Source organism: Myxine glutinosa, chromosome 13 (genome assembly GCF_964187855.1).
Source record: "Myxine glutinosa chromosome 13, kmMyxGlut1.1, whole genome shotgun sequence".
NCBI classification, from domain to species: Eukaryota; Metazoa; Chordata; class Myxini; order Myxiniformes; family Myxinidae; genus Myxine; species Myxine glutinosa.
Genome location: NC_136273.1, coordinates 103141836 through 103163052, shown reverse-complemented (window position 1 = coordinate 103163052; position 21217 = coordinate 103141836). Strand labels below are relative to the sequence as shown.

At 42.1% G+C, this 21217-nt stretch overlaps 1 protein-coding gene across 3 annotated transcripts in view; it reads right to left on the bottom strand.

The window, feature by feature from the left end:
- Window positions 1-337: 337 nt before the first annotated feature.
- Window positions 338-21217, bottom strand: part of LOC137439154 (potassium channel subfamily T member 1-like) — a 270273-nt gene continuing 249393 nt past the window's right edge. For 2 of the 3 annotated variants that reach the window (XM_078767829.1, XM_078767828.1), the window contains exons 22-29: window positions 19060-19194; window positions 18802-18913; window positions 17646-17747; window positions 17400-17483; window positions 15962-16087; window positions 14456-14672; window positions 6844-6928; window positions 338-1136 (exon numbers count right to left, since the gene is read on the bottom strand). In XM_078767829.1, the coding sequence (XP_078623955.1) occupies window positions 1025-1136; window positions 6844-6928; window positions 14456-14672; window positions 15962-16087; window positions 17400-17483; window positions 17646-17747; window positions 18802-18913; window positions 19060-19194 (973 nt within the window). In that variant the 3' untranslated portion in view covers window positions 338-1024. The remainder of the gene's footprint in view (window positions 1137-6843; window positions 6929-14455; window positions 14673-15961; window positions 16088-17399; window positions 17484-17645; window positions 17748-18801; window positions 18914-19059; window positions 19195-21217) is intronic. The other variant, XM_068134879.2, reaches the window with a different exon arrangement.

Genomic DNA, 21217 nt, shown 5'->3' with positions numbered 1-21217 from the left:
CATAGGAATGATATATTGGTTGTACAATTGATTACTATTGTTTTTGTGTTGTTATTCTTGTGTGACCTTAATACAATATTTGTTTGTTGGTAACAATTGATGTGGTTTCACCATTGATCTTTGATACAGAATAACACATCTTTCTGCCGTGACTCCTCTCGGGGCTCGGAGGTACACCGTGACCAGGGGGTTTGGGGAGGAGCACGTAACACAATATAGACCAATATACTCGAAAATCTTCGATTTTGCAGGTAATAAAATATAAAGTGCCGTCTTCTCCAGTCACTCCCATCGTGTGTTTCAATGTTTGTTTCAAAACTCTCAAACAGGCTGCAGGTGATGTACAAAAAGGTTGTTTAATACATAGTGCACTCTGATGACATTTTCACGCCGAAGCAAGTGAAGGAATACAAAAGTTTTGGAGAACTTTCCAAAAACATTTATGCCCACCGAGAGTTGGGCTTCCTCCCAAGAAGGAAGGGATGGAACTTTCCAAAAATTGATTGACAAAGAAACCACTTTTGTGAAAATACATCCATATTGTCAACAATGGATTGGAGGCCCTGAAATATTTGGATACACCAAAAATGTGTTGATCATGTATGCGTAGTGATCTCCCAAGCCCTTCACCACACATTACAACATCTCCAAGTGAAAATATCAAAATATATGGTGTCGTGTTTGACTTGTAATACTGACTTCACATTTTCATGCCATTTAAATGTATAAGGAAGCATTCGTTCACATCTCCAACCTTTCTTTCATGACCAAGGTAATACACCTGGTCCTTAGAAGTATGGAGAGTTCAAGTAGTGACAGGACGATTAAAATGACTTGGCGACCAAAAGGAATTCCCAGATGGTTGAGAATATTAAAGATCTCAAGGAGGAAGACAAACTCAGGAGCTTTACAAGCTTTTTCCTCCTCTGTGCTACTCCCAGCGATAAAGAGAATCTGATGTTGACATGCCTGATCATGACCATGACCATGACCTCATCATCACCTCACATCAGTAGCCTTATTGTTAGTAACGTTTAGCTTCATGGTAGCACTTTGTGGTAGAGGTGCGAGAACCAAGTCCACCGAATCCGTGGGATGTAGGAAGGTCAGCCATGGGGTCCGGTCGGATCAGGTAGCTGTGAGAGGGAAGGGCAGTGAAATAGTAGTCGTGTATAAGCAACCGACACCTCAAATGCAAAGTAGTAATAATAATAATAACTACTGCATACAGTGCTAAATGATTGAACAAATACCGCTATAGAGACTCAATGAAGTTAAAACCTAAGGAAGAGCATGAAACCCATCATGTATCATCCCATATCTCACTATCCATTTATGTAACTTCGAACTCAATCTGTGCCATTTTATTTCCTTGCAATTCCTACTTTTCAAACAAAGTCTGCTTTGCTGTTGTCAACTTCTTTCTCATATTCCATCACTGTCAACATACATTTCTTTTTAAATTTTCAGAATCTACATGGCAATGGAATAGATTTTAAATCAACTAGTAACCCCGCACACAACTGGGAGCTGCAGGAAGGGTCATTCCTCTTTGGGGTATATAGATTACAGTCGATCTATGGGCGGGTCTCAAGAACATCGGGTGTGTGTTCATTCACCAAGTTTCTTGTGGAGAGATCGCCAAGTGGTTTAAGCATTTCAGCAAGCACTCCATTCCAAACCGTTAAGGAACGGCTGGCTTGGCAAGCGCTAGCTAGCTGCTTGGTAAATGAGCACAACCCGAGCTTCTCCCTTTCAGTTTCATATTAAACAGCAGGAGCGAGTTTCAAAAGTCCGCTACGAAAAATGCCACGGTAGCGACAGAAAGGGCCATGATATTAACCCAACATTTGTGGGTTATATAGAGTACAGTAGATATTTGCTCAGTTCTGTAAGTAAACCTTACTTCACGGATGTCGGGATTCCTCCAAATTTCTTCATTTAGTGTTATAAACAGCATTAGCGACTGTTTAAAAAGCTAAGCAGACGTGTTTGTGGTTTATAATATTTTTACTTCCTGTAGAAGCCGTTGCGCCCACGGAAACGCCATTATAACTATAAGATATTTATACACGTTATCACTGCAGGAAAAACGCCTTGGAGAAGTGGGACATTATTAGTATTAATATTGTTTTGTAATAACATTAACAATTTGTGATTATCATTAATTTTGTTATTGAAAGCGTCTTTGGAAAAACGCCACGAGAAATCTTCTTTTTTGGACAAACGCCACGATGAAGCTAACTTAATATGGCTATACACCTCAACACGCAACCCATTGACAGCAATGGCAGAGAAAACCCGCTCGGGGGAGAAAACCCCCTTGGGGAGGGGGGCAAATGAATGTGCTACAACCTTCATTGTGTAACCCTTGGTCATCCTGTCAAGTTTGGTTGAGATTGGATAAGTAAGGACGGAATGAATTGGGGTCAAAAATTCATCAGACAGACGGACAGACACAAGTGCGTATTTTAGTATGATGATGATGATGATTTAGGGTCTACAGGCCCAAATATCTGCTTTTGCAAACCATATTGTGAAATCATTTATATCCATAATGGAGACGAGACACGTAGCTTAATGTCACCTCTTAAAGATGGTTTGCTCCGAGCAAGTTTAGAATCCAGAAAGCTTCGAGGCGAGCATTATATACACAAAGAATTAAGTTAAGCACCCCCTAATATATATTCTTTGTGTATATGTATACATTGGCAAATTGCGAAGATGGTCCCCCCAATAGCCAATCTGGATGAATTGGAACGTGCATTACATCGGGAATGGAACAACCTGCCACAGCAACGCATACGACGGCTTACAGGGTCTATGAGACGTAGGGTTGAGTCAGTGATCCGATCACGTGGGTCCTACACACGTTATTGACGCAAAGATCGCTAGAGGTCTTCTCAGAACAATGACTGTACGTTAGAAAACATAAACGTCATCCACACTGTCCGTGATGGACCTATAGCTCCATACTTAAATTGAGGTGAAAATATGCCTAAAATTCCCAAAAAATTTCACCTTAAATTATTCAGAATAAAATATTGAAAACGGCATGATTGTTATGTTTTTATGTGACCATAATATCACTTCTCCAGAAAATATAGCAATATCATGGGTATATTACACTGTTTTGACGACAACAAACTTGTAATGTGCGAGGTTGTAAAAAAACGGGGGGGGGTGCTTAACTTAATTCTTTGTGTATAAAACGATTCTGGAACCTCAGTTTGCCTGTTCACTGGAAGGAAGTTATTTGTTTAGCCACATAATGATCTTACGGTGGTACAAGGTGGCCTGAAATTTGGCTTTACCTGTGCTAAATTTCTCATACCTCCCTCCCTATCTTCCCTTAAGCCGCGGTGGTTGTGGAAACACTGGCTCACTGCGCATGGGACCCAGCAGGAAGTTGGACGTCATGGCGGACACAAGTTGTTGCAGTGTCGAAGAGCGGTTGGTTGCTCGTGTTTGGGTGCATCAAGGACACACACAGGCCAAATGCTCAAGTTCAGACAGCTTTCATGGAATGCTTTGGAAAACCTTCTCCCCAAAAGAAGACATCGTTAAAGTCTAAAAAAAATGGGATTTTGAAACAGGAAGTGTGAAGGACAAGAAGCGCAGTGGAGTCGATCAGCAACAAGAAGAAACACTTGTGCTGCTCTGTTGGCATTAGTTGACCGGTCACCGAAAAAGTTAATAAGATCTAGTGAACTTGGCATACCGCAGACCCCAAGGAAAACTCACATGAAAAAATATCTTCAGTTGAAACCCTGGCGTCCATCATTACCCTGCGCTCGCAAAGCGAAACCGCGGTTAAGCATTCGGTTGCGTACGTGCGCCGTGTCTGCATTTAACAAATTCATTTTCTCGGCAACCGTTGGTCCGATTGACATGAAAGTTTACCGTAGGAGCGCCTCTGCCTATAGATTGTTTTGCTGATAATTATGACATCATATGTCACGTGATACGGACGCCATCTTGGAAAAACATTACACCTCTACATCCCCCAAACCACTTAATGGAAAAAAATGAGACATGGCTAATTGTCAAGTACTCCCTTGGGGAATAAGATATGTTAATGATGTTATCGGTGCCTTAATAATGACGTCATAATTCGACAAGTACAACGTTTGATCTGATCAGTATGAATTTTTTTTTCCCTTTGCAACTGTTAGTCCGATGAACATTTCAGAATATGAGCGGCTCCTCCTGTAGAATCGTTCTAATGATAATTCTGACGTCATTGGTCACGTGATTTTTCCATTTTTTCCCCCCATTTTTCCATAATTCGGCAAGTACAACGCTTGATTAGATCAGTATTAATGTAGTTTCTCTGCAATTCTTCGACCGATTGACACGAAATTTTCACCATAGGAGCGCCTCCTCCTGCAGAATATTTTAATGATAATTATGACGCCATAGTTCAGCGGTAAAGGCGCCATGTTGCAAAAACCGAAAAACTTTGCCCCTCTATATCTCCGACCACACTCTATGGAAAAAATTGAAACATGGCTTATTGTCAAGTACTCCACATAGGGAATAAGATATGGTAATGATGATGTCATCAGTGCCTTCATTATGACATCATAATTCGACAAGTACAATGCTTGATTCGATGAGTAATGAATTTATTTTTCTTAGCAACTGTTAGTCCGATGGACACGAAATTTTCAGAATATGAGCGGTTCCTTCTGTAGAATTTCTAAAATGATAAGTATGACGTCATAGGCCACGTGGTACAGGCGCCATCTTGGAAAAACCGAAAAACCTTGCACCTCTATATCTCCAAAACTGCTCTATGGAAAAAATTGAAACGTGGCTCATTGTAAAGAACTCCATATGGGGAATAGGTGTTGTTAACGGTGACGTCATTGGTGCCATAATTATGACGTCAAAATTCGACAGGGACAACGCTTAGTCTGATCAGTTTGAAATTTATTGAGCGTGATCTATGCAACAATTATATTAGAGAATATAAATTTATTATATCATCGCTCACATGGTCTGGCAGCCATATTGGATCAAATATTTTAAAAAACCTTCAAAAACAGAAGAGTTGGCTCGCACCAAGTTGACTGCGCAGGGTAAGTGTTCTATGAATACCATCTAGTTTGTGAATGAAGTGAATGATGCCGACATGGATTGGTGCTGCACATCATGCAATGTCTTGCTTGACACCGTCCCGACTGCCATGCCTCAAAGAAAAGTGTTTTTGGATGAATGCGCCATCTATTAAAGCTTGTGGACACAAAATGTCGTGTTTTAGTCTAAGGAAAATCCACACTTGACATTGGAATTGGAAAATCATCCTGATCACATGATAAAATGGGCAGGAATGACCTCAAGACATTCATTTGGCCCTTATTTTTTTAATGGACTGGTAAACGGTGTAGCTTACTAGCAGAAATTAAGAAACTGTCTGGTTTTCTTAGCAGAAGTTAAGAAACTGTCTGGTACCACGACTTGTCACTCCAGGAATAGCTGATGGTGTCTGGTTTTTCACAACATGGTGCACCTGCCCATTTAGCATTGCATGTTCAGGATGATCCCAATGAAACGTTTCCTCAACGATGGATTGGATGTGGATCACCAGCTCCTCTACCATAGCCACCACGTAGTCCAGATACAACGACTCCAGACGAGTCGTTGTGGGGCACCATCAATGATAAAGTGTCGACAAATGGGTATAGGATGATTGAAGAACTGTGTGCTGCAGGCATGGCCTTTTTCGCACAGCTCCTCCACAAATGCTACACGAGATGTCTTAGAGGACTTGTCACCGAATTCAGTGGTGCAAGGAGAATGATGGACCACATACAGCTATGACTGATCAATTAATTGCAAGTACAGTAAACCTCACCGTCCGCGGGGGTTCCGTTCCTGTAAACTTCCGCGAAACGCGAAACACGACCAGTTTATAACATGGAAGTCAATGAGATACATTCCAGCCCCAAAATTTAAACACAAAAATCATTAATAACTTATAGACACGTGCATCACTCTCAAATCGATCTGATATTTTAACTTATTGCACTAATGTCATCACTTTCATGTTCTGCTCTTCAGCAAATGCACCACCTAATGGATGTTTTGGGGGCCCATGGTTAAATAACCAGTATCCAAAGTTTTACCACAAAAAATACAGGACCACACCTCACCAACCGCCACAAGGAAGCTGCCAGGAGACAACAATGTGGCCGATACCCGAAGATGCAGAATGTTCATTTTCAAATTTTTAGATATTTTTTACCCTCAGATACAGTATTATGATAATTTAACACGTAATGTTACATTAAAGAAAATACTGTTATCCAAAATTCAAAGTATTAAAAACCTTATGAAAACTGAACGAGTTTAAGGTGGGTAGGGTTCACTGTTTCCAAGAGTATGCGGAAGTGTCGGCCCAGAGGTAGAGAAAGGGTGTCCAAGCGTTAAGGGCAGACACGTGAAATCAAGGACCATGAACATGCAGATGGCGACGTTTGACTGTACTGCACAATAAAATCTGTATATTGGAGAAGTTTAAGAAGGAATACCTTCCAATGGAGGGGTAAAGCAACTTTCAGGCCACCATGTACATGCAAATGTACATTTCAATTGCATTCAGGACAAACCCATGAGGAGACGTCAGTGTACGTCAGATTAAATACACGACAGGAGAATATGGACAAATCAACATAGTATGTTGGACCTGAACCTAGGAATACAGCAAAATGAGCTGAGGGCTCAGATGGGAATGTTAAACAGGCCAAAATTTTTTCAAATGTATTTTAAAAACTTCAGACCTCACATTGTGAAAAAACTTCTTACAAACAACTTCTTACACATGGCTTCAAAACTCACATGATGTCATTGAGTGCTAAGGAAAAGTCCGAAGGTGGGTTGATCAGCACATAGGAAAGGGTGTTTTCCTGCTCACTTGTTTCATCTGCACAGATAAAACCATCAACTTGAGTTGGAAGACCCCATGGCCCAACATCAGCGAGGGTCTCAATTAAAGAATCAAAACAAAAGGCTCCTTCACCCTAACCACACCCTGAGGCCTAAACAAAGGGATAATGCTGGGGAGAAACAACCAATGTTCACCTTAACTCAACATCGTGTACTTTACTCTATTTGCATCATTGAACTCCACAATCTACATGTGAGTCAGAAGTCCCAGGACACCGTTTTAGCTGCTCATGCAAGATTTGATTGAACCATATGTATTTGTATTGTTTTCCTTTTTCAGACAATACAAATAATACATTAAACCAAGTCCATTTACAGTCGAACAGAGGTTGGTAGCAATGGTGTGGTACCACGAGAGGAGAAACACAAACGGGACGATGAAACAGGTGCAAGAAAAGGTTGAGGAGCGTTTGGAAATCCAGCGCCGTCAAAATGAAATCTTCATCTTTGGGGGAAAAGGACATTTTGACTGGAAGTGTCCTCGACAGCAAACGCAACAACCAACCAAACATTCATGATTTGGGAATTCAAAACATTAAAACATCTGTTCTCAGATCTCTGAAAAAAATCATCATGGAAACGTTGGGTGTTTCGGATTCATCGTTACGTCACACAATGAAGGAAGGACTTCACATGGAACCATATAAACCAACTGTCCTTTGTGACTCGTCAGATGCAGATCATGAAAACAGGTTGACAGCTCGTGACAGACTTTGATGTGTCCACCTGAGACAGAACACTGCAACACTTTGATACAATTCCTAAAAGGTCAAAGGTTATGTTTAGTGATGAGTGTGCTGTTTACCACAGTTCATCTCCACACAATGTTTACTTTTGGAGTGATGCCAATCCACCTTATGTTGAGGAAGTGCAAGACCATCCACCACATGTTATGGTTTGGGCGGCGTTATCTGCCCACCACATCATTGGTCCTTAGATTTTGATGCATCGGTCAATCAGCAGTCATATCCGCATATGTTGGAGAATTACCTGACGCCTGATCCCTGATGTTGAACAACGCGGACTAGCCCATGAGATTTATTTCCAGCAGGAGGAGGCACCTGCGCATCATTCGTGTGTGCTGCAAAATTACCTCAATCAATTTTTTCCCAACCGTTGGATTGGCAGGTCTTCGCCAAAACTTCTGTGGTCACCGCACGGTCCTCACCTGACCACTTGTGACGATGCTTTATGAGGATACGTCAAAGCTAAGGTTGCAGAACATCACATGGCACATGTTGATGAACTAAAATAATGCATTCAATATTCATTTGGCACCATAACATATGTTGGCACTATAACACAAGGTATTTTGGACCCATAACACAAGGTATTTTGGCGCCATAACACAAGGTATTTGGCGCCATAACACAAGGAATTTTGGCGCCATAACACAAGGTATTTGGCGCCATAACACAAGGTATTTTGGACCCATAACACAAGGTATTTTGGCGCCATAACACAAGGTATTTGGCGCCATAACACAAGGAATTTTGGCAACATAACACAAGGTATTTGGCGCCATAACACAAGGCATTTTGGACCCATAACACAAGGTATTTTGGCAACATAACACAAGGTATTTTGGCGCCATAACACAAGGTATTTGGCGCCATAACACAAGGTATTTCTCGCCATAACACAAGGTATTTTGGACCATAACACAAGGTATTTGGCGCCATAACACAAGGTATTTGGCGCCATAAAACAAGGTATTTTGGCAACATAACAAGGTATTTTGGCAACAACACAAGGTATTTTGGCGCCATAACACAAGGTATTTGGCGCCATAACACAAGGTATTTGGCGCCATAACACAAGGTATTTTGGACCCATAACACAAGGTATTTGGCACCATAAAACAAGGTATTTTGGCAACATAACACAAGGTATTTTGACAACATAACACAAGGTATTTGGCACCATAACACAAGGTATTTGGCGCCATAACACAAGGTATTTTGGCAACATAACAAGGTATTTTGGCGCCATAACACAAGGTATTTGGCAACATAACACAAGGTATTTGGCAACATAACACAAGGTATTTGGCAACATAACACAAGGTATTTTGGTGCCATAACACAAGGTATTTGGCAACATAACACAAGGTATTTTGGCAACATAACACAAGGTATTTGGCAACATAACACAAGGTATTTGAAGCCATAACACAAGGTATTTGGCGCCATAACACAAGGTATTTTGGCGCCATAACACAAGGTATTTGGCAACATAACACAAGGTATTTGGCAACATAACACAAGGTATTTGGCAACATAACACAAGGTATTTGGCAACATAACACAAGGTATTTTGGTGCCATAACACAAGGTATTTGGCACCATAACACATGGTATTTTGGCAACATAACAAGGTATTTTGGCACCACAACACAAGGTATTTGGCACCATAACACAAGGAATTTTGGCGCCATAACACAAGGTATTTGGCGCCATAACACAAGGTATTTTGGACCCATAACACAAGGTATTTTGGCAACATAACACAAGGTATTTTGGCACTACAACACAAGGTATTTTGGACCCATAACACAAGGTATTTTGGCGCCATAACACAAGGAATTTTGGTAACATAACACAAGGTATTTGGCGCCATAACACAAGGTATTTTGGACCCATAACACAAGGTATTTTGGCAACATAAATCAATGTATTTTGGCGCCATAAAACAAGGTATTTTGGCAACATAACACAAGGTATTTTGGCAACAACACAAGATATTTTGGTGCCATAACACAAGGTATTTGGCGCCATAACACAAGGTATTTGGCGCCATAACACAAGGTATTTTGGACCCATAACACAAGGTATTTGGCGCCATAAAACAAGGTATTTTGGCAACATAACACAAGGTATTTTGACAACATAACACAACGTATTTGGCACCATAACACAAGGTATTTTGGTGCCATAACACAAGGTATTTGGCAACATAACACAAGGTATTTGGCAACATAACACAAGGTATTTTGGTTCCATAACACAAGGTATTTGGCGCCATAACACAAGGTATTTTGGCAACATAACAAGGTATTTTGGCACCATAACACAAGGTATTTGGCGCCATAACACAAGGTATTTTGGCGCCATAACACAAGGTATTTTGGCGCCATAACACAAGGTATTTGGCAACATAACACAAGGTATTTTGGTGCCATAACACAAGGTATTTGGCAACATAACACAAGGTATTTTGGCAACATAACACAAGGTATTTGGCAACATAACACAAAATATTTGGCGCCATAACACAAGGTATTTGGCAACATAACACAAGGTATTTGGCAACATAACACAAGGTATTTTGGTGCCATAACACAAGGTATGTGGCACCATAACACATGGTATTTTGGCTACATAACAAGGTATTTGGCACCATAAGACAAGGTATTTTGGCAACATAACAAGGTATTTTGGCACTACAACACAAGGTATTTGGCGCCATAACACAAGGTATTTTGGCAACATAACACAAGGTATTTTGGCAACATAACACATGGTATTTTGGCACCATAACACAAGGTATTTGGCGCCATAACACAAGGTATTTGGCAACATAACACAAGGTATTTTGGTGCCATAACACAAGGTATTTGGCGCCATAACACAAGGTATTTGGCGCCATAACACAAGGTATTTGGCGCCATAACACAAGGTATTTTGGCAACATAACAAGGTATTTTGGCGCCATAACACAAGGTATTTGGCAACATAACACAAGGTATTTGGCAACATAACACAAGGTATTTTGGTGCCATAACACAAGGTATTTTGGCAACATAACACAAGGTATTTGGCAACATAACACAAGGTATTTGAAGCCATAACACAAGGTATTTGGCGCCATAACACAAGGTATTTTGGCGCCATAACACAAGGTATTTGGCAACATAACACAAGGTATTTGGCAACATAACACAAGGTATTTGGCAACATAACACAAGGTATTTTGGTGCCATAACACAAGGTATTTGGCAACATAACACAAGGTATTTGGCAACATAACACAAGGTATTTTGGTGCCATAACACAAGGTATTTGGCACCATAACACATGGTATTTTGGCTACATAACACAAGGTATTTGGTGCCATAAGACAAGGTATTTTGGCAACATAACAAGGTATTTTGGCACCACAACACAAGGTATTTGGCACCATAACACAAGGAATTTTGGCGCCATAACACAAGGTATTTGGCGCCATAACACAAGGTATTTTGGACCCATAACACAAGGTATTTTGGACCCATAACACAAGGTATTTTGGCGCCATAACACAAGGTATTTGGCGCCATAACACAAGGAATTTTGGCAACATAACACAAGGTATTTGGCGCCATAACACAAGGTATTTGGCGCCATAACACAAGGTATTTCTCGCCATAACACAAGGTATTTTGGACCCATAACACAAGGTATTTGGCACCATAAAACAAGGTATTTTGGCAACATAACAAGGTATTTTGGCAACAACACAAGGTATTTTGGACCCATAACACAAGGTATTTTGGACCCATAACACAAGGTATTTTGGCGCCATAACACAAGGTATTTGGCGCCATAACACAAGGAATTTTGGCAACATAACACAAGGTATTTGGCGCCATAACACAAGGTATTTGGCGCCATAACACAAGGTATTTGGCGCCATAACACAAGGTATTTTGGACCCATAACACAAGGTATTTGGCACCATAAAACAAGGTATTTTAGCAACATAACACAAGGTATTTTGACAACATAACACAAGGTATTTGGCACCATAACACAAGGTATTTGGCGCCATAACACAAGGTATTTGGCGCCATAACACAAGGTATTTTGGCAACATAACAAGGTATTTTGGCACCATAACATAAGGTATTTGGCAACATAACACAAGGTATTTGGCAACATAACACAAGGTATTTTGGTGCCATAACACAAGGTATTTGGCAACATAACACAAGGTATTTTGGCAACATAACACAAGGTATTTGGCAACATAACACAAGGTATTTGAAGCCATAACACAAGGTATTTGGTGCCATAACACAAGGTATTTTGGCGCCATAACACAAGGTATTTGGCAACATAACACAAGGTATTTGGCAACATAACACAAGGCATTTTGGTGCCATAACACAAGGTATTTGGCAACATAACACAAGGTATTTGGCAACATAACACAAGGTATTTTGGTGCCATAACACAAGGTATTTGGCACCATAACACATGGTATTTTGGCTACATAACACAAGGTATTTGGTGCCATAAGACAAGGTATTTTGGCAACATAACAAGGTATTTTGGCAGCACAACACAAGGTATTTGGCACCATAACACAAGGTATTTTGGCAACATAACACAAGGTATTTTGGCAACATAACACATGGTATTTTGGCACCATAACACAAGGTATTTGGCGCCATAACACAAGGTATTTTGGCAACATAACACAAGGTATTTTGGCGCCATAACAGAAGGTATTTTGGCACCATAACAAAAGGTATTTGGCGCCATAACACAAGGTATTTGGCAACATAACACAAGGTATTTTGGTGCCATAACACAAGGTATTTGGCAACATAACACAAGGTATTTTGGTGCCATAACACAAGGTATTTGGCGCCATAACACAAGGTATTTTGGCGCCATATCACAAGGTATTTGGCGCCATAACACAAGGTATTTGGCAACATAACACAAGGTATTTGGCAACATAACACAAGGTATTTTGGTGCCATAACACAAGGTATTTGGCACCATAACACATGGTATTTTGGCAACATAACACAAAGTATTTGGCGCCATAAGACAAGGTATTTTGGCAACATAACACTAGGTATTTTGGCACCACAACACAAGGTATTTGGCGCCATAATACAAGGTATTTTAGCAACATAACGCAAGGTATTTTGGCAACATAACACATGGTATTTTGGCACCATAACACATGGTATTTTGGCACCATAACACAAGGTATTTGGCGCCATAACACAAGGTATTTTGGCACCATAACACAAGGTATTTGGCGCCATAACACAAGGTATTTTGGCAACATAACACAAGGTATTTTGGCAACATAACACAAGGTATTTTGGTGCCATAACAAGGTATTTGGCGCCATAACACAAGGTATTTTGGCACCATTACACAAGGTATTTTGGCACCATTACACAAGGTGTTTTGGCGCCATAACACAAGGTATTTGGCAACATAACACAAGGTATTTTGGTGCCATAACACAAGGTATTTGGCAACATAACACAAGGTATTTGGCGCCATAACACAAGGTATTTTGGCACCATAACACAAGGTATTTGGCAACATAACACAAGGTATTTGGCGCCATAACACAAGGTATTTGGCAACATAACACAAGGTATTTGGCGCCATAACACAAGGTATTTGGCGCCATAACACAAGGTATTTTGGCACCATAACACAAGGTATTTGGCAACATAACACAAGGTATTTTGGCGCCATAACACAAGGTATTTTGGTGCCATAACACAAGGTATTTTGGCAACATAACACAAGATATTTGGCACCATAACACAAGGTATTTGGCGCCATAACACAAGGTATTTTGGCACCATAACACAAGGTATTTGGCAACATAACACAAGGTATTTTGGCGCCATAACACAAGGTATTTTGGCGCCATAACACAAGGTATTTTGGCAACATAACAAGGTATTTGGCACCATGACACATGGTATTTTGGCCCCATGAAACGTGGTATTTTGGCACCATGACACATGGTATTTTGGCCCCATGACACTTGGTATTTTGGCACCATAACACATGGTATTGGGCACCATAACAGTTGGTATTTTGGCACCACAACACATATTTTTGTACATAACAAAAGGTATTTTGGTGTCATAACATGTATTTTGGCAACATAACAAAAGGTATTTGACACCATAACACTTTGTATTTTGGTGCTATAACATGTGGCATTTTGGCACCACAACATATGGTATTTAGCACCATAACACATCGTATTTTGGTACATAACATATGGTATTTGGCATCATAACACATCGTATTTTGGTACATAACATATGGTATTTGGCATCATAACACATCGTATTTTGGTACATAACATATGGTATTTGGCATCATAACACATCGTATTTTGGTACATAACATATGGTATTTGGCATCATAACACATGGTATTTTGTGTCGGTTTTCACATCGCATGTGGAGAAAAGTTATCTTGTGCCATGACAATGGCAGACATCATATAGGTGCACTCGATGTCTAAGGTGGTATTGTAATTGTTGTATTACTGTTATATGTTATTACTACTCCTGTTATTATGTATTAATGTAATATGTTATTCTTACTCGTGGGACTTATGACTCACCCTGTGCATGTGGTTGTATAACTTTATATTTAAAAAATACATCTTTCTTCACTGTAAACGATTCTACGTGTATCTGCAGAGAAAAACTCCCATTCCAACATCATTCCTCATGCTGCTTGTACCGTAGCCTTTGGTGGGAAGACCCAGCTGCTCCATGCGGGTCTTCACATACTTTGCGAGCTGCCAACGTTCAAATTTCTGGCTCTCGGGGCTTGCGTCGCCACTCGTGATGACCTGAGACCTCCTCACTTTATGGTTGGTCCAACGCACACTATTAAATCTCGTCAGCAAGGTTCCATCGCTGGAGTCGTCTTGTTTTACCGCCTCCGAGATCTGGGACTTCCGGAATCAATCGACACATCAGGAAAGTATTTTGAGTTACAGTGGAGGGATAAAGTGAGTGATTTTTTCAAGGACATCATTGTTTCAAAATAGTTTCCGCTCAGGAATCACCAGCCTCGGTGGTGTAATGGTTAAAACTCGAGTCTGGGAGTTCGGTGGTTCAAATCATGGCCGAGTCATGCCAAAGACGTAAAATGGTACCCGCTACTTTCTTAATGCCCAGAATTTAAACAGGAGAGAGTATGGACAAAAAAGGTTGGCAACCATTGCACAGGCTTGATGGGTCTAATTAATGGCATCCTCCTGCAATGAGGTCCCTTGGAAGGGAATTAATAAGGGTTTAAAAGTTCATGACATCATCAATATTAATAATAATCATACAATTAATTATACATAATCAATTAATTAAATATTTAATTCTAAACTTTGTTCCTATACTTTCTATGTGGCCATAAAACCCTGATTCAGGGATCCATAATAGGTTATTTAGTCTCGTCCCAAAGGAGTTACGAGTCTATTGCAATGCCTCTGTCTGTGAGTACACGTCGACATATTTTCACTTTAAACATGTTTTTTTTCTGTAACCGCTTGTCCGTTCGATGTGAAAAACTTTAAACATGGGAGGGACTCCCCAACGAAAAAAATTTGAAACTTCGCACATGTCATGAACTCCCCATGGGTTATATAGGGTGATAACGATGTCATTGGTGAAGTGGTTTTCCAGCAATAATTGGTCGAATCGAAATCCTTATCCGAAAACTTTGAAACTTCATATATCTGATCTACGACCCGATGTGAATGAAGAATTACATGTATGATGTCATTTGTGACGTCTTCTGGTGGCCATATTGGATTGAAAATAGGAATTAAAAAACATCTTCTGCAGCACCGCTTGACTGATCGATGCGAAACTTCATACATATGGTCGATTAGCCATATTACGGGAATATAGTTTGAATTTTTTTTTCATATTCATCTTCATTGACGCAATTTAGCCTTAATGTGTGTACAAAAGTGGTTGTTGAATATCCTAATAATCAATCAATAATGAATAAAGCAACAGATAATGGTAATGTATGTGACATAATTGGGTGCATGGATGACACAGGTGTGTATATGGGCCGTACAGTTAACGATGGTATTTTTGTGCAGAATGAGCGTGCGAGGTGAGACTATGTGCTCTCCTGAGTGTCGCTCTACTAATTCGGAAAGCAATGAGGTGTACATGAAGACCATTAGCTTACCGGAGAACTAAGCAGGGAAGAAATGCATCTTGCTAACCATACCTCTGACATGACGGAATGGTTCTCAGTACGATATACTCCGATGGGAATTTCCCCAGTGGAGGCGCTAAGATGTCCATAAAGCCGCCCATAGGTATTGAACCTCATCTGACTTTGAGTCACGTGCATCTGAGGATGGGTGGCATTGAAGCTGATGTTTAGGTCAAAGCATGTGGTAACCTTAACGTTTACGTTGAAGCTGAATTATTACAACTTGCTGAGGGAGCAACTATATAAGAGATAAGACAAAATCTGCACATTACATTCAGTTGAAGGGCTTAGGATGGGGGATTGGAAATAGGAAGGACAAATTAAGAGTGTTCGGTGAAGAGAAAGGAAGTTGGGAATAGACAGACATAAGGAGGAGAAAGGGGTTCTTTCCCATATACAGTAATGGGTGTGAGGGTCCAGAAAAGTTATGGGAAATCATCATGCAATATATAATTTGAGAAGTGTCTGTCTGTTTGTTTGTCTGACCTCAATGCCTTCCCGAACCGCCGAAAGGAGTTAGTTGAAGATTAGTGGTTGTACTCAGGGTGGCGGAGGGGAGGGAGGGGTGAGAGAGGGTGAAGGGGAGCGCATGGGCAGACTTTTGATGGGTAAGAAAACAAACTCGTAATTCCGGGGACCAAGGGTCTCGGGAGCACCTGATTCCCTCTATGTAAACCTATATCGTAGAGCACCACCTGGTGGGAGCCGGTATTACAAGTCATAATAAAATACAAACATAGACATAAAGGTGGGGGAATTAACCTGTCTGTAGGGGTAGTTTTGCAAGTATTATATATAATTTGAGAATTGTATTTATTTGTGTCTTTGTTTGACCTCCATGCACTGCTGAACCGCTGGACGGAATGCATGGTAGTTGAGGGACGCGTGAGCACCCAATTATCTCGATGTAAATGTGTATTCTATGGTGACATTCCTGGTGGGGGTGCGGTGTTATACACACACATTACATCCAGCCCTCCCCCTTCCACAGATCTCCCGACGTCCCTGTTCTCTACTGTTGTGTTTGCGTGCTTCCCTCTCTCTCTCCCCATCTTGTCTCCCGCTTCCCTTATTATGTTTTATGTGTGACTGTGCATGTTTTCATGTTCAATGTGTTAGCTCTTGCATGAGCCTCCACTTTGTATACTAAAAAATAAATTAATTAATAAAAAAATTAGAATTTGGATGGGAAGCGGAATTGATAGAAAATATCTGAAGTATTGATAGCAGGGAAAGGAGGTTCGGAGTAGATAGGACAAATGGGAGAGTGAAAGGGCAAATATGGGTGTGGGGAAGGAGAAAACGGGGGTGTGGGAATGGGTCAAGATTAAAAATAAAAGGTCAAAAAATTGGGGTGGGGAAGGGGTGATAGAGGAAAGTCAAAAATTGTAATTATCGGAAGCAAAATAAACAGATGAACTCTGAAAAGATGCTCATGTGCTGTACCTACCACACAAAGACTTCCGGAACCTTTTGTGGTATCAAGGCCCAGTAGCAAGCGTATGATAGGAATCATAAAATCCTTCACAAAAGCCTGCAGAGGACGTGGCGCAAGTTATGGCCCCTGATTGAAATGAGGAGTTAGTGCATCAAACTATAAACACAAAGGAAACTGGAAATATTCCATAATAAAGTTGGAGATGAAGCAGTTATTGGGTTTCATTTGACATGCAGAGCGAGGTAAATGTAAAGCGACCTGGTACAGCAAGGTATCGAGCATGCTGACACTGAACACCTTCCCAGCAGCAAAGGGAAGGCGGAACATGAAGGCCAAATTCGAGCCCTTCTCTTTCTCCTCCTGCGCTGAAACAGAGAAAAAGTGCAAAAGAAACGGTGGGGGAAGGAAAGAGGAGTGTGGGGGAAGAAAAGGGGAGTGTGGGGGAAGAAAAGGGGAGTCTGGGGGAAGAAAAGGGGAGTCTGGGGGAAGAAAAGGGGAGTATGGGGGAAGAAAAGGGGAGTGTGGGGGAAGAAAAGGGGAGTGTGGGGGAAGAAAAGGGGAGTATGGGGGAAGAAAGGGGGAGTGTGGGGGAATAAAAGGGGAGTATGGGGGAAGAAAAGGGGAGTATGGGGGAAGAAAAGGGGAGTGTGGGGGAAGAAAAGGGGAGTGTGGGGGAAGAAAAGGGGAGTGTGGGGGAAGAAAAGGGGAGTGTGGGGGAAGAAAAGGGGAGTGTGGGGGAAGAAAAGGGGAGTGTGGGGGAAGAAAAGGGGAGTGTGGGGGAAGAAAAGGGGAGTGTGGGGGAAGAAAAGGGGAGTGTGGGGGAAGAAAAGGGTGTGTGGGGGAAGAAAAGGGGAGTGTGGGGGAAGAAAAGGGTGTGTGGGGGAAGAAAAGGGTGTGTGGGGGAAGAAAAGGGGAGTGTGGGGGAAGAAAAGGGGAGTGTGGGGGAAGAAAAGGGGAGTGTGGGGGAAGAAAAGGGGAGTGTGGGGGAAGAAAAGGGGAGTGTGGGGGAAGAAAAGGGGAGTGTGGGGGAAGAAAAGGGGAGTGTGGGGGAAGAAAAGGGGAGTGTGGGGGAAGAAAAGGGGAGTGTGGGGGAAGAAAAGGGTGTGTGGGGGAAGAAAAGGGTGTGTGGGGGAAGAAAAGGGGAGTGTGGGGGAAGAAAAGGGTGTGTGGGGGAAGAAAAGGGTGTGTGGGGGAAGAAAAGGGGAGTGTGGGGGAAGAAAAGGGGAGTGTGGGGGAAGAAAAGGGGAGTGTGGGGGAAGAAAAGGGGAGTGTTGGGGAAGAAAAGGGGAGTGTGGGGGAAGAAAAGGGGAGTGTGGAGGAAGAAAAGGGGAGTATGGGGGAAGAAAAGGGGAGTGTGGGGGAAGAAAAGGGGAGTGTGGGATAGCGACAAGTTTGAGGGAAAGAGGTTTCTCACTTTCTCGAGTTTGGCGAGTAAACGAGAGTAGTCGTCCTTGGCACGAAACTGCATAAAACGCATGTTGGCCTGATGAGTGAGTTCTGTGATGATGTTGAGGTTCGGAAAAAGCCTGAAAAATAGCAGAGAAAACGAGCGTGCAGTCTTGGATGGAAGGTGTGAATCCCAGTACAATACAGGTAAACCAATGGGAAAACTCCAAAGGACCAGCAGAATGACGTCATCTCTTGACATCAACAGTTTGACATCCTTGGGCACCTAAACATTGTCTGCACATTGACGATGGTCTTTGCATCTGCCATGAAGTCCTCTTCAGCAGACATGGTGCTCTCCTTGTCCACCACGACGACTGTGGCTGCTTGTACGATCCCACATTGCAGCAATGTGTCCAAGCTGGTGGTGGAAACCAGGAAAAAGGGGGGGGGGGGGAATGGGGGGAAAAGGGGGGAAAAAGGGGGGAAAAGGGGGGGAAAAAGGGGGGGGAAAGGGAGGGAAAAAGAGGTCAATTGAGGGTGATATATATATATATATATTCAATCAATCAACAGAAAATTAAATCCACCTACACATCGCTCTATATCAACCTTATCAAACATTACATCAGCTTAAACACACTGAACATCGTTAATCATGGACACCTGTGCTGAATGCTGCACATCAATGAAGTAATCAGTTATTTGGTAAAGTGATGCTAACACAGGTGCGAACAATCAGGATGATTAACCTCTCAACGTTGTGTATTTTTTTTTACGGCGTAGCCCAAAGGACATAGTCTCCGTCCCACAATTTCACAATTTCAAAGACTCAATCTGTCAATTTCCCGACCCGGATCTCAGTCAAAAGACCATCTTATCTTCTAGACTTGGTTATGACAAACTTCCCCTGCTAATGTCTGCTGCTCTTCTTCTGCTCCAATCGGATCATCTGATCATGTGCTTGTTAAAGTGGACATCTCTCTGGCCATTCTCAGAGAGCCTCCACAGCGCCGACGAGTCTGGAATTTCACTCAAGCCGACTGGCACGGTCTGCAAGCAGCCATCAATCATCTGGACTGGTCTCCCATCTCTACTGCCTCTGACATCAATTCTTCCTGGGAATTGTTCCAAAGCAAACTGCTCTCTCTCATGCACAGATTTATCCCATCTCGCCTTCAGTTGTCATACCCTTCCTCCCGTCCATGGTACACTGAATCTTGTGGTGAGGCAGTTGCCCTGAAACAACTTGCCTTTGCCTCTTGGAAGGCAAATCCAACTGAAGGCAATCTCAGTTCCTTCCACCAAGCTCAGAACAAGTGTGTGTCTACCCTCAGGAGTGCCACGAAGCACTATCTCTCCACACTCAAGATTGAACTCTCAAACCTGTCTCCTTCCTCCAAATCCTGGTGGCATCTGGTCAAATCCGTTTCTGGTGTTTGTTCCCCCTCCATCCCCTCCCTTACCTCAAATGGCTACACAGCTGACTCCGCACATGACAAATCCGAATGCCTCAACTCTGTGTTTGCCTCAAAATCTTGTGTCCCAAACCCATCTCTCTCTGTACCCACCTTACCCAGTCGAACCCAGGTGCTCCTGAACTCTGTGTCCTTCTCTCCTGACAAGGTGGAGGAGTTTTTGTCAAACCTCAACTCCGATTCTGCAACTGGACCAGACGGCATCAGCCCACGGGTCCTAAAATCCTGCTCTGCTGCTCTATCTCACCCTCTCTCTGTTCTCCTCACCCTCTCTTTTGCTCAAGGTCATCTCCCAGCATCTTGGAAATCAGCGAACATTACCGCTTTACACAAAAATGTGCAAAAACAGATCCTTGCAGCTACAGACCAATCAGCCTGCTCCCAATTATCACCAAAGTCATGGAATACATCATTGCTTTGGATAACGAATCCTTCCCCTTCTCCAATGGCTTCATATCTCATCATCAATTTGGTTTCAGACCTGGTCACTACTCTGGACATATTGCTTCTGCTGTCTCAACAATGGATGGAGGTCCTCAATGCCAAACACGAAATCAGAGCTGTCTCCCTCGACATATCACGTGCCTTCATTATGGTCTGGCACCCCACCCTGCTCACCAAACTCTCCTCTTTGGTATCCATGGAAATCTCCGCACATGGCTTGTGGACTTCCTCTCTGGTCATAGTCAACATGTGGCCCTGAATGGGTTTCTCTCATATCCTCTTCCTGTTCAGGCTGGAGTTCCCCAAGGCAGTGTTCCTGAGCCCTGTGCTTTTTCTGGTCTTCATCAATGATTTCTCCGACTCTCTGGAAAATCCTGTATCTCTTTGCTGATGACTCCACTCTCTGCCGCTCCATAATTTATCCCTCAGATCGGCAGTCTGCAGCCTCCTCACTCTGGAGACCTGGACAAAATCAGACTGGTCAAACAAGTGGAACATGTCTTTCAATCCAGACAAATCTCA